Genomic DNA, 12622 nt, shown 5'->3' on the forward strand with positions numbered 1-12622 from the left:
CTCTCCTGAGGGAATTCAGCTGCCTCTCCCCTGGGCACCCTGAACTGCAGGGCCACCTCTCAACCTGACCAAACTTCTGAGTTTGTTCTTTCCAATTGCCTCATGCACCGAAGGCAGGCTGACCGAGCACCATCACCACCTCAGCAGGTCCGAGCACCGTCACCACCCTCAGTGTGACCGACACCGCGAGAATTCAGCAAGGTGCTTATGACCTCCTGTCTGCTCCAACCTACTCCAATAGCTAGCAAGTAAAGAAGCACAATGGTAAATAAAATGTGCTAATTTAAAACGCTCTTAAGTATGTAGCATAACCAGCGCTACCTGCTGTTTCAATCTGCTGGAAGAGTTTAGCAGACAGCAGGAGACTGCAACTAAAGCTTGAGGGAAAAGCTTTCTAGACACCCAAGCTTTGGCAGAGCATCCCTCTGCTATGAAACGCTTATGTTTCAACATGAATGCCTCTGGCCTGAATCAAAGGGAAACAGCATGCAATAGGCTAAGTTACTCGAGAGATTTTAGCAAAGGGGAGTGAAACCCTTAATCCTGCCACAGATAGCAATTTCAAATGCGGTATTAGCAAATAACAGGAAATAAATAAAGTGTTGCCTCACTATAAGGGCAGGAATTGTACATTTAGACTACAGCATGAATTATCACTGCATAATACAGCAATCATCAAAAATATACACAGCAATCATCAAAAACATACACAGTATGTTAGAACAGGATGGAGACGACTTCTTTCTTGGAAACCCAAATTGGTAATGAATGCGCTTCTCTAGCTCTTACATGAGAAAGGAAGATCATACAAGGATCAGAAGAATTGTCAGAAACCTCATACCTCACACCTGATCTGCATGTGGAGCTCAATTTCTTACTAGGGTTGGCATTTTCGTTGCAAATACTAATAGCAGATCCAATTAATAGCAATTTTTTTTTTGTTTCTCTTAAGGGACAACTATGAAAAATTTCATCAGCTCGCTGTAGAAAATCAGCTGAATACCAATAAGGCAAAACTTGTTCATCATTACAAAGCTGGCCTGGATTTCACTTAGCAGTTCCAACTATTTTATATCACAGATTACAATTCATCATGAAGTCACCAGACATATAGCTATGATCAGTTCATTGTGGCAGAAAGAGAAAAAGAACCAAGCCTCGTCCTTGTTTGTGCAGATTTTTCTCCATAAAGAAGTCAAGGAAAACCTAAAACATTTTTAATAGGAGCAATTATTCTTCTGTAAGCTTCACGCTTTGTCTCACCCTCTGTGTTCTGCTTGTTACTCATCTTTAACGATACTTGTGAAGACACAGGATTTCTGTTCTCTGAAAATTCATTTTATTTTGCTGCTAGTCTTTTCCTCATTTGCAGTAAAAAATTTTTTGTATGTGAAACTGCCTACGACATGTTGTGGGGACAAGTGTGCTGCAACAATCGGGATCTGACTCCAGGTGGGGGGAACAAGCAGAGGGAGAGGATACAAAATTTCAGAAAACAAAGATCCTGTTTCCATGGAGACGTCCCTAAGACTAACTTATCTTGAGACATCAGAGGCTTTTCATAAATTTGGACAGACTAAAGCCAAACACAGACAATGTTAACCACAGTCATTTCCATATAAAAATTACTTAAGTGGCACTACTGATCGTGATTTTTATGCAAATAGCTAGGAGGAGTTCAGCTCTCTTGCATCCTGTATTGCCAAAGATTACTTTGTATGAAAAGAGATTAAAAGGAAGGCTGAATTAGGCTCTATAAAACCATCCATATGTACAAACTGGCAGCTTACAAAGCCACATGCCTTGCATAGCAGCCAATTAGCAACAGCGGTGCAAAACCTGGCTCCTCACCAGGGTGAGATTGGAAGCCAACCATTGGTGCAGAAGCCAGAGCCCAGGTCGCACGGCAGGGACAACCTTCAGTGCTGCAAGTTACTGAAGTCAGTAATATTTCACCCTACAGACCTTTACAAAAACAAAAAAAAACCAAACAAAAAAAAAAGTACTGCCTTTCAAATGAGGCACAGTAACTGGCAGGGTACTAACTTCTAATCCACACCAATGCAATGGTAAAAACACGCTCACAGTGCAACTGCCTAGGAGTATGGTGCGCATACTTTGTCTCAGCTAAGGCATGGTCGCTTCAGGGATGCTACAGTAACTCAGTCACGCACCAAGTGTTTAGGACTCTACATACCCGAAAAAAAACCACTCCAGCAAGTGTTTCCTGATACATTCTTTTTTTAAGATACAATACCAATCATACACAGTATTCCAAAAGCCTGAGAACCCTTATAAATGTCAGCATAAACTTATGAGGGTTCAGAACGGATCTGTCCCAGATCCTCAATAAAGAAAGGTGTCACCATCCTCCAAAGCAGGATGGTCATCTTCAAATGAAACTAGCACAGAGCTCAAGGAAATTGAGAAATACCCACATCCGATTCACTACAGGAAAGACAGCAGCACTGCATAACCATAAAAAAAGGTTTACAGGCAGACAGCAAGCTGAGGAAAGAGAAAAGAATGCTGATTTGCTTCTCAAGGAAGCCTACATTTTCTGTTTAGGCATAAATGAAAATCAAGTCCTATTCCATATAGCTTGCTTATTTCTGTTACACAGATTTATTGGAAGAGTGGCTGTAGATTAAGACAGCTTGATTACACCCACAGATAAAAGAAACTGCAAACAAGGTCTTTTACTGTCATACATACCATCAGGCTGAAATTTTGAATACTGAGATTCTACTTGAAGCTGGGCTCTTTAATTTGTTTTGGTTGAAAACTTCAGCTAAAGCAGCCTAACAATTTCCTTAAAACTCTTTCTTGGAAAAAAGTTTTTCTGCCCATGTTAAACATCCCAGAAAATTTTCTCTGAGAAGCCCCAATATACCCTGATTTTCACTAGGACCTGAATTTTAGCCAAGACACGCTTTGCCAGCTTACCACAAAATCTGCAAATGTAACTCTTTGAAAGGAGGAATGGGGATTTCAATCTGCACATCCTTAGGAGAGGCTTCTTAGATCTTAGTTGCTAGGTCCTTTGAAAATTCCACTAAAAATACTTTTGTTTGAGGGTGGGCAGGTCTTTCCTATAAACGAACCTCTGGCCTCAGATTTAAGCACCAGACCCAGAAGCACTGAAGCTGTCAGGGGATACTCCTAAGGTTCTAGCAGCCTGAAGAAAGAAGGTGACCGTTTCAAAACTGCAAAATGGGAAGCACCAGCCCAGAAGGCGGCAGAGGTGAAAATGTTATTGAGAAAGGTAATCTGGAACTGGAGAGAGTGGAGGCTAGCCGGATGACAAGACTACTGCTAGTAGAAGTTAGGAGCAGGGAATTAAGGATGAGTGCCAGCAGGAGGTGGCCAAGACTGAATCAAGGACTGGTTCAGCCAAAAGACTAAGAATTAGTGGGATAAGATGCAGAAAGGTGAAGATCAAGGGCAATATACAAGAACAAATGGAGACTAGCAGGGTCAAGTGTGACAAAGCGGAGTAAGAAGCCCAAAGATGAAAAATAGAGCTAGGAGAAAGAAAGAAGAGGAAGAGGTGATGTTAGAGCAGAGAGGAGGAAGCCAGAATGACAGTTAGAAAACTGGGCAAAGGAAAAGTTGGAAAGGAGTAGGGAGAACTGGGTCTTACAGAAAAAATGGGATAAGAAATTTGAGAAGTGTAACCTGAGACCAACTGGATGAAGAGCTTGTGGCTGGTGAAGTGCCAAAGGAATGGAGAACATATCAGACACATACAGACTTAAAAGAAAGAAACAGAAAGGAAAGTGTATAAAGTCAAGTCTTTGTTCTCACTAAATCATACTCTTCCTGAAGTGAAATCAGAGATTCACCAAATATACCACTACTCTGCTATTATTTAAATGTTTGTGAAACTCACAAAGTATCCCGTCTCCATGAAGCTCTAGCCCACTAAGTGGCTTGCAATTTAATACTGCCATATTACTCAAAGGGGGGAAATTAGCTTGGAATGGTGCACTCTGACAGATGGCCACATGACAACGTGATGTCTCAGAAGAAAATTAAAAGAAAATGCAGTAAGCATAGCCTTGCAACTTGAACACAAAAAGCTACTCTAAAAAAACCTCAAAGGTTGCTAAGTCAAGACAAATATGAGGAAAAGCCAAATTTAATGTAGCCCACTTCTACTTATTATATGGTAGATGTATTATATTACATTTAATATGGACTAAATAGTATGATTATATACTAGTTTTTGTACAGGAAACTGCCTCTTCCATGCCTAACACAGAGCTTCTCTTGGGAATCAGTCATGATTGTTCAGTAAATTTGTCATCTGGAGGATCCTACCGCGTTTGCTGAAGTGGAGTAGAGTTAATGAGGAAGATATATCTGAAGAAAAAGGACAATTATCTTAATTTCGATACCTGTGTTTAGAACATAGAAAATGCTACATACTGTACCTAGTAACACAAAAATGCAAATTAAGCACCCCAAACTATTGGGAACATTCACTATAATTTCTTTTTGGTTTTTGATGGTATTGAAAAGAGCAGGTCACAAACCAGAAACAAATTACTAAACACAATATGAACACAAACCTGATGGTTCTGTCCCTCAAATCTACTGTAAATATAAAGTTTGTTAATGTTCATGAAACTCTTAGGCATGACAGAGATGAATATTGCAGAAAACTGCACAATTCCACTTTCAGAACTGAGATGGAATCATACGCAGTAAATAAAATTCAGAATCAGCGAGGACACCAGATGCTCATGAACGAGTACCCTTTCATCCTGCAGGCTGAGGTAGGGCCTTATGGAAAAAGATGTCAGTCTTTAAAAAGGCAATTACTATCTTATAAGATTAATTTTGGTCTCTTATGAATTTAACAGACACCCTAATTTCTGGCAATTTTTCGAGTGTGTGGTTTTTGCAACCTGAATAGTATCTCTTTAAAACCTTATTTCATGTAATATCAAGGATTCTCCATGTATACGGTGGTACTAGCAGTATTCCACTGCAATATTAATTTAATGAAAACATTTCTATTAGAATAAAACACGGTGCTCCAATAGGGTGGGATTTCACAGTGAGAGCTGCAATGCAGTCATTCAGAAATGAGCACACCTACTTCAAATACTCTAACATTTGAAAACCAGCATAAAATAGGTGGTGAAGCAAGTGGGCTGCTGTGGAATCGGGATAATAAACAGGAAGCTTGCAAGTATTTGCCAGTCAAGAGTTGTAATCCTGAATCCTTACCTGCGTGTTATCAGACTAACTTTTGCATGATAGAAGTGAGTACCAGAGGACTGAAATGGCAGGACATTATTCATTCTGAGCTGGCACTTCTTACCCAAAAATAAAGTTTATTTCCATGAAAAACTTTCACTATTGTACAATGCCAACTCACAACCCCAGGCTTATCATTGGAGATAATACCACCCAAATCATTAGCTTGCCCAACAATGATTGGATCTACTCAAGAGACTGGCTGAAATGCTTCTAAGGAAGGAGAAGGAAGGTTGTACTGCAAGTGGTACTGATGATTGTACAAACACTTTGCACTTGAAATCATTACTATGCCTATCCAGAGGAGTGTAACCCTGAAAGAGGAAACACCCTTCTGGTTACTTTCTGTTAACAAAGGTTTCTATTTTTTTGCAAGGAAATAGCGATCTGCTCTCATATTGCGGCCAAATTCCCCAAAACCAGGCTTTTTCTGCACTTTCAGGTAGATTCTTTTTCATTACAAGTTCCATCTTGTCCGTACAAGTTATTGTACACTGTTTATCTGACATCATTCCTCACCATTTATATTACTGTATCTTCATAGGAGGTGAGAAACAGAGGGAGTAAATTTGTAAAGTACCTTGGAATTATTTAGTGTTCTATATTTTGATTAAGCGTGAAACATAGTTAGCACGTCATTTGTTCTTACCTGCATCGATGGCACATGGGTAATGGTATCGGAAGGAGCAGCCTTTGTTGTAGCAGCCTAAGGTGGCTCCCGGTTCCTGGCAATGGGAACATTTCTGAAAGGGAAACCAAGAAATAGCAATGAATACTGCAATCATCCTTCTAAATATCTTCATTTTTCTGGGAATTTTATCAACCACGTTCCTGCACAAATTTCTTGAGTATCACAATGTTAGACTGTATCTTTCCACACTATACAAAGAAAGGCCTTTTGAATAGGCAACAACATTTCAAACAACAAACTTTTCAGCTGTGCTAACCAGGCAAGTGATATGAAATGTTAAAACCAAACATTCAGAAAGAACTTGAAACCCTTCTCAAATCAGTTGCACTGGCCTATGTTTCAGTATGTGACAATGACATCAGTGTTAAAATTGGAGGAAAAGAGCTCTTCGGGTCTACAGCAGTTTTAAAATGAGAATTAACGTGACAAAGAATGATTTAGAAGATACCATTAGCACAAAAGTAATTTGGTTACATCATTTTCATTATCACTAGCAGTCCAAGAGATGAAGTCAAGTTGAACATTTTTTCACAGATGATCAAAGAAGACTTACTAGGAGAAGATGCCATCGAGGGAAAATACCTCACCGTCACAGAAATGGCCTATCTCCAAAAGAAACGCCTGCAGTGCTAGAAAGATGCTCCTACGTTTATTTTCAAAGTAGTAAGACTCATCTGATGACCACATTAAATTTTCAGTTCTTAAATGCTATTACCTCAACTGGTCAATGATGTATTTAACCATATTATCAGACAGATGTGAGTGCAGAGATGAAAGCCAGTCATCCATTCACTTCATCCTGAATGACTTAAGGAACGACCTAAGGAAGCAGGCCTATCATGCATCTCATTCAGACAGCAACTTCATTTCTTGAACGTATACAGTAAGTGATTTTCATTAACTAATCTAACATTCTGATGAAAGCTGAAATCTGACAGGTTGACATTTTTCCCTGCAAAAAAGAAAATAAGGCACAAACCAAAATAAGGCGGAAACCAACACAGCCTAAGAGACCACTACTACTTAAAAATTAAAAAGCAAATAGACTACTGACAGAAAAAGAAAAGATGACCTACACTAACTTTTGAGTTATACTTAAGAAACACCAGAATTTTGGTTTTGCTGATAAACACAACGAACACCACAATAAGTCCTCGTATAACTGGTACAACTCATCTTGAGTTTAGGCTATAAGAAGTTGCCTTTGGCCACTGACTGCACACGGAGAGATGACGACAGTGATCTAAAAACTCCTTTTCTGTTGGAAAAACTAGTGTCAAACTACTTGTGCTCTATTAACACTACCAGCAAGCTACACCTGTACAGCACACAGAACAGATGTGCTGGAACCAGCAATGCAGCTGGCACCGGTCAAAAGCATGGTGGTTTCTTTTATCGTACGGGAAGGCTCATATGCCAAGATAGGCCACATCAGCTAGGCCACACCTCTCCACATCCCTGAACAACACACATGTGGCAGCAGAGGTCTGCAGAATAGAGTGGCCAAAGATAACAGCCACAGCGAAGTCCCTTGCTCTGCACAGTACACACAGTTTTGGTTACAATATTTCAAAAAACACTTAAGACTACACAACGGTGATTCTCTTCCTACTATTCTATGCTATGCAGAGATGACTATAGTTTGTATTTAAATGATTGAATGAGGATGAAAGCAAAACTAGCTCCAGCCATAAACCAGGTGGCCCTCTCCAAATCAAAGCAGATGCAACTAACAGAAAAGCTTGTGAGATGTCAGTTCTCATGACATCTACAACTGCAGTCTTGAATACTGCCTTCTATTTTCGGTTATGCCAAAGCATCCTGAGCCTCATCTTCAGCGCTCCCTATTAAATTGTGTCTGTCTTCTAAGCAGCGAATGTGTATCACGACAAAGTACTGTAGTATTTATGATGTAAGGAAAGCGTCCCTGAGGCCTAGAAAGAGACACCCAAGCAGCTTATTTTTGCCTGTCAGAACACGAATGCTAGTTTCCAAAGGGGGAGAAAAAAAAAAAAAAAGTAAATCTAAACCAATATTTAAACGCACACCAAAATGTATGGACCTCTAGCCAAACTGCAATGTAATTCACTCTCTCATGACAGTAAAACCAGGTTTCATGTATAGAAAATGTCTTTTCCTGGTTATGAAGTCAAGCCTAGAAGAATATTATGTACTGGCAATAGTCCCAGATTCACCTATGCCAAGTATTCACAAAGCGCAGCTCGAGGAGTTCTGAACCACAGCTCTCTACCTGTACGCTTTATTCTCGCTTTTAGATGTGGCTGTCTGAGATTAATTATTCTAACAGGACAGAACCCAAATTGACTATTCCTTTTGAACACAGAAATTAATTTCTAGTTTTGTTCCTCAGAGGCATTCTGTCCTCCCCACTTTATCTCTTCTTTGAAGTACCATCACACTGTTGCAACAGAAGAGGTGATTCTTCCCTGGAACACTGTGTCCTGTACAGAGCAGTCAATAAGAGCATAAGAACTACAGCAGCAGAGATTAAACCGCAGCTGTGTAAAATATTTCTTAACACTAAAAAGGCATGTCTTAGAAGAGTGTGCTGTGTGATACAACCGAAAACAAGATGACCCCTACCAAAATTTTTGATACTTTTCCAAATGTTAATTTAGTCTTTGAAGTTATTCTTTGTTGCATCTAGCGTGGTTCATCTTGCTATTCTGAAACTTGCAGCAGAAACATGACAGGCATTTTGACGAATTCTAAGTGTGCCTGTAGCGCTCAGCTGAGAACGGGTACTGAATACTTTCAAAATCAGTTGTAGTTAGGACTGATTAGACAGGAAAAGTAGGTAGTTAAGATGCCAGAGCATGAGCACCAAGCCTTCATTTCCCTTTTTTTAAATCTGCCAGACCAACCAGATTATTACCAAGGTTACCTGCAGCTACGCCCACAACAGCAATTCCCCAGTGGACTACAATACCATTGACTGCTCAAGGCAGAGATCATCTGCTGCTGCTGGCTCCCCTGCTGCTGAACAAGTCTCCATTCTGGCAGATGCTTCTGCTTTTCACAAGCCACTGACAGTCTAATGGCCCCATTTCTTCTACCTCCTGGGACCCCCGACCATCTGCTTCTTTTAGGGGAAGCTGGGGGAACCACATACACAATAACTACTCTTTTCTTTCGAGTTCTTCCTTCGTGACACACCACAGTGACTGAACAAAGCAGACACCCTACAAAGCTGTATGGTTCTAAAACAACTTACTAGTCTACCACTTAATCTTTGAAAGAGACTATCACCATGTACTTTCCAAATATATCCAGGTGTTTCTAGCAAGACAGAACAAAGTGATTAAAAAAATTTCTGGATGGTCTCAGTCTTCTTTTGCAAGACATCACTGCTGTGCCTTAAAGGATAAAAAGATGCATAGCCCCTGCCAGTAATTTTTGTGGCTTTGGTCAGAACCATTACCCTTATATATTTATGTTTCAAACCAAAAAGAAAATAAGAGATGTACACTACAACTAGAAAACATTCTAAAACGAAAATAAAAATCACAGAACTTCATACAGGAAACATACGAATTGGGCTTAATGACCACTGATCGTTCTCTGTGGTCCATGAGCAAATTTTCACCCAAACTCCACCATCCTGCAGCCGTTCACCAGCAGATGGTAGCAGCCTGCTTGTCACTTGTAAAGGAATTATAGCATTCTTAGCCAGGGAAACAGCACTCAGGCTCTCATGGGAAGAGAAATTCCTTTTGCTCAGTAAGCAGCCTGCTTAACCTCCCCTGCTTGAAAGAGCTGAAGGCTGGTACTTGGAGTGTGCTCCCAATGGGAGGTGCCAATGGATAGTAATCATTGCCAGGCATCTAATCAACTCCTGGCTTGAATTAAAAAAGAAAAAAAAAAGGGGGGGGGGGGGAAGAAGGAAAAAAAAGACCACACAGCGAAGATTGATTCAGAGGTCCTATCTCCACAATTCATCTCTGGCCACAAGGCACATATATCTCACTTAGAATAGGCTGGAGAGACTGAAAAGTGCCATTTAGAAGAGACACTCCATCCCTTGAACTAAATTATCAATAGTATTAAAGCCAGATACATTGTCTCTACCTCTCCACACTATTAGCAGCCCATTTCTTCCTCGCTACAGCTCATCATTCTCTGCCTACCAAAATGAAGTAACACCCAACCTGGAAGTGTGAACAGTTGGGGGACAGCTACCACAGCGGCAGCAGAGCTGCTCCGTTTCATTCAAAATACTAAAACATCCACTATCTTTATTTCTTCTGCTTTAAGTTGGTTGGGATTTTTTTTCCTCTGCAATTTAATAAATAGGGGTGTCATTTTGGGGTACATTTTTTGCCTCCCTCAGATTTGTACCCAACTCCACGTAGGTGTCAGAACATGAACACGTCCAGAGACACTTACCTTCCTCCTCCCAACCAAGCACAAGCTCCTACACTTGTGAAAAGAAGTGCCCCAAGCCGCTAAAGTAAAACACACACCTTAACTATTCTCTTTGGCGCTGCACTGACAGAGAGAATGTCTTCATCTAGGCGTACTGGAATGCCACAGCAGACAGGGTTTTGCTGGTGGGAGGATGGGAGCTGCTGGACTCGCCCTTCCAACATATTCTGGGTAGCAGCAGGAACAGTTGCTCAGAAGCAGAAATTAAATGCTTCTACCTGACAGTAATACAAGGTGTTTTCAGAGGATTCCTCCACTATCTATCTTGCGGAACAATTACCAAAGCAGTTTAAGCAAGGACATTCACAACAGATGCAACCATATCGTATTTTCTACTGTCTATAATCCAGAGAGTCTTTTCTTGCTGATCGGTTGCTTCGTTCACTTTGCTCACCTGCGCCCCACACTGAGGCCTTGTTCTAACTTCCTCTCTTCCAAGCACCAGTTTTTCCTTTACTCTCTGTTTCCTTCCCTTTTCCTTTGCTTTGCTTTCTAGGTTATCTCCTTGTTTTTCCCCTCCTTGCATACCAGTGTCAAGAACGCATAAACAGAATAAAATGGAAAGCAACAACTGAAGGTTACTAAAAAAGAAAAGCAAGCAAAAAAAGAAATATATATGGCATTAATTATACAGGTACACGTCTTCACTTTACGTGTTATATGCATTTTTCATATTCCTTCGTCTGTTTAAATTATAAGCTTTTAGGAAAATAATTGCTTCTGTATAATTGCACCGCACGAATGCAGATGTAAGATAATGAGGATTTCAGAGTCAGCTGCAATATTAGGAAGGAGGGCCTTCTGACTATTTCTGATTAAACAGTTGGCAGGCTAGGCAGAGGCTCAGATTTAATATCCAGGCAAAAGGGCAACAGAAGCAGCAGGCAGCCGCATTCTCTTTCCTGGAAAGCGGGATACAGAGAGACAACTTATTCCAACAAGCTACAAGGAAAGAAAAAAAAATATTTGTACTGTTTGCTGTAGGAGAAAGGAATAAGTGATTTTGGAAGACTGCTGCAAAAAAGGGATTGAGATGAAAAAAAGAGAGGGTAGGCAGACATTTTTAGGAAACAGAAGCAGAAAACATTCTGCTAGGAGCAACAGGAACAAAGCATGTTCAATCTGATGTGCAGATACTGGTTAACGAAAAAATTTGCTTATGTGACTGGGGCTAGAGATAACCAGTACTGAAGGATACAGAATTATTAGTTTCCATTTCCTGTCAAACAATTTAAATTCTCCAAAACCCAGGCACAGAATATCAGAAATATGAACCCCACGATTAAAAAGATAAAAATCCTTTAAACTTGCATTATTAAAAGGTATCTCTTGCCAATGATGACATACTCCTATAGCAAGCAAATCAAGAAATAATAAAGGAAAATAGTCACTGAAGTAAAATTGGGCAGCTATCTTGAATTCAAGAAACTAAGGACAAATTTAGAGTCTAAGATTTCAGCAAACAGACAAATCAATGATCTGGAAGATGCTATACTAACAAAGCTGCATTAGAGAACACAGTAAAAAGTCAGAACTGCAGTGCTGCATGGGCTGCTGAAGCACAAAGGGAAGCTGCAGCTCAAAATGGATGGCATGGGAAAAAAAAAAACAGAAGAAATACGAGAACTGAAAAACGTCTTAAAAAAGGGAAATCTTATTCAATACATACAAAACTGACTAAAGTACAACAGAAGCACTTGAAATAAAGAACAGAGCATTCTATTTCCCTCAACTCAAAGGAAAAAGAGAAAGTAACAAGAACAAAAATAAATGGTTAGTTTTGACAAGGAACAGTTTGCCAGCAAAAATTTCTAAGGTCCTATTGCAGACACTTAAGCTATTCGACTGCACTAACAGAGACTCTCAAAAAGGGGGGTGAACAAAAAGGTGTGAAAACTTGCACAGTCTGCAAAGTTATCCAAGGTAGTCAGATCTCAAATCAAGGGTAAAGAGCTGCAAAAAGATCTTACAATCTCTCATCTCAAAATGGAGATGAAAATTAATGTTGTTAAGTACAAAGTGATGCACACAGGGAAAATATTTTCACCTATGCATATACATGATGACAGACTCTAAATTAGCTTATACTACTCATGAGAAGGTATTAGTAGTCATCCTGGACAGAAACATTATGCAGTCCCTGCAACTGCAAAGAGAGACAGACACAACTTAAGAAGTTATTAAGAAAAGAATCGGTAATGAATCCAAATCTTCATT

General features: G+C 40.0%; 1 protein-coding gene across 7 annotated transcripts in view; it reads right to left on the reverse strand.

Annotated features, from left to right (window-relative positions):
- The window catches only part of TCF20 (transcription factor 20), a 128815-nt gene that overhangs the window by 8642 nt on the left and 107551 nt on the right, over positions 1-12622 (reverse strand). For all 7 annotated transcript variants that reach the window (XM_063322566.1, XM_063322570.1, XM_063322564.1 and 4 more), the window contains one exon: positions 5918-6011. In XM_063322566.1, the coding sequence (XP_063178636.1) occupies positions 5918-6011 (94 nt within the window). The remainder of the gene's footprint in view (positions 1-5917; positions 6012-12622) is intronic.

The sequence above is a fragment of the Chroicocephalus ridibundus genome, chromosome 1 (genome assembly GCF_963924245.1).
Source record: "Chroicocephalus ridibundus chromosome 1, bChrRid1.1, whole genome shotgun sequence".
Classification (NCBI taxonomy): domain Eukaryota; kingdom Metazoa; phylum Chordata; class Aves; order Charadriiformes; family Laridae; genus Chroicocephalus; species Chroicocephalus ridibundus.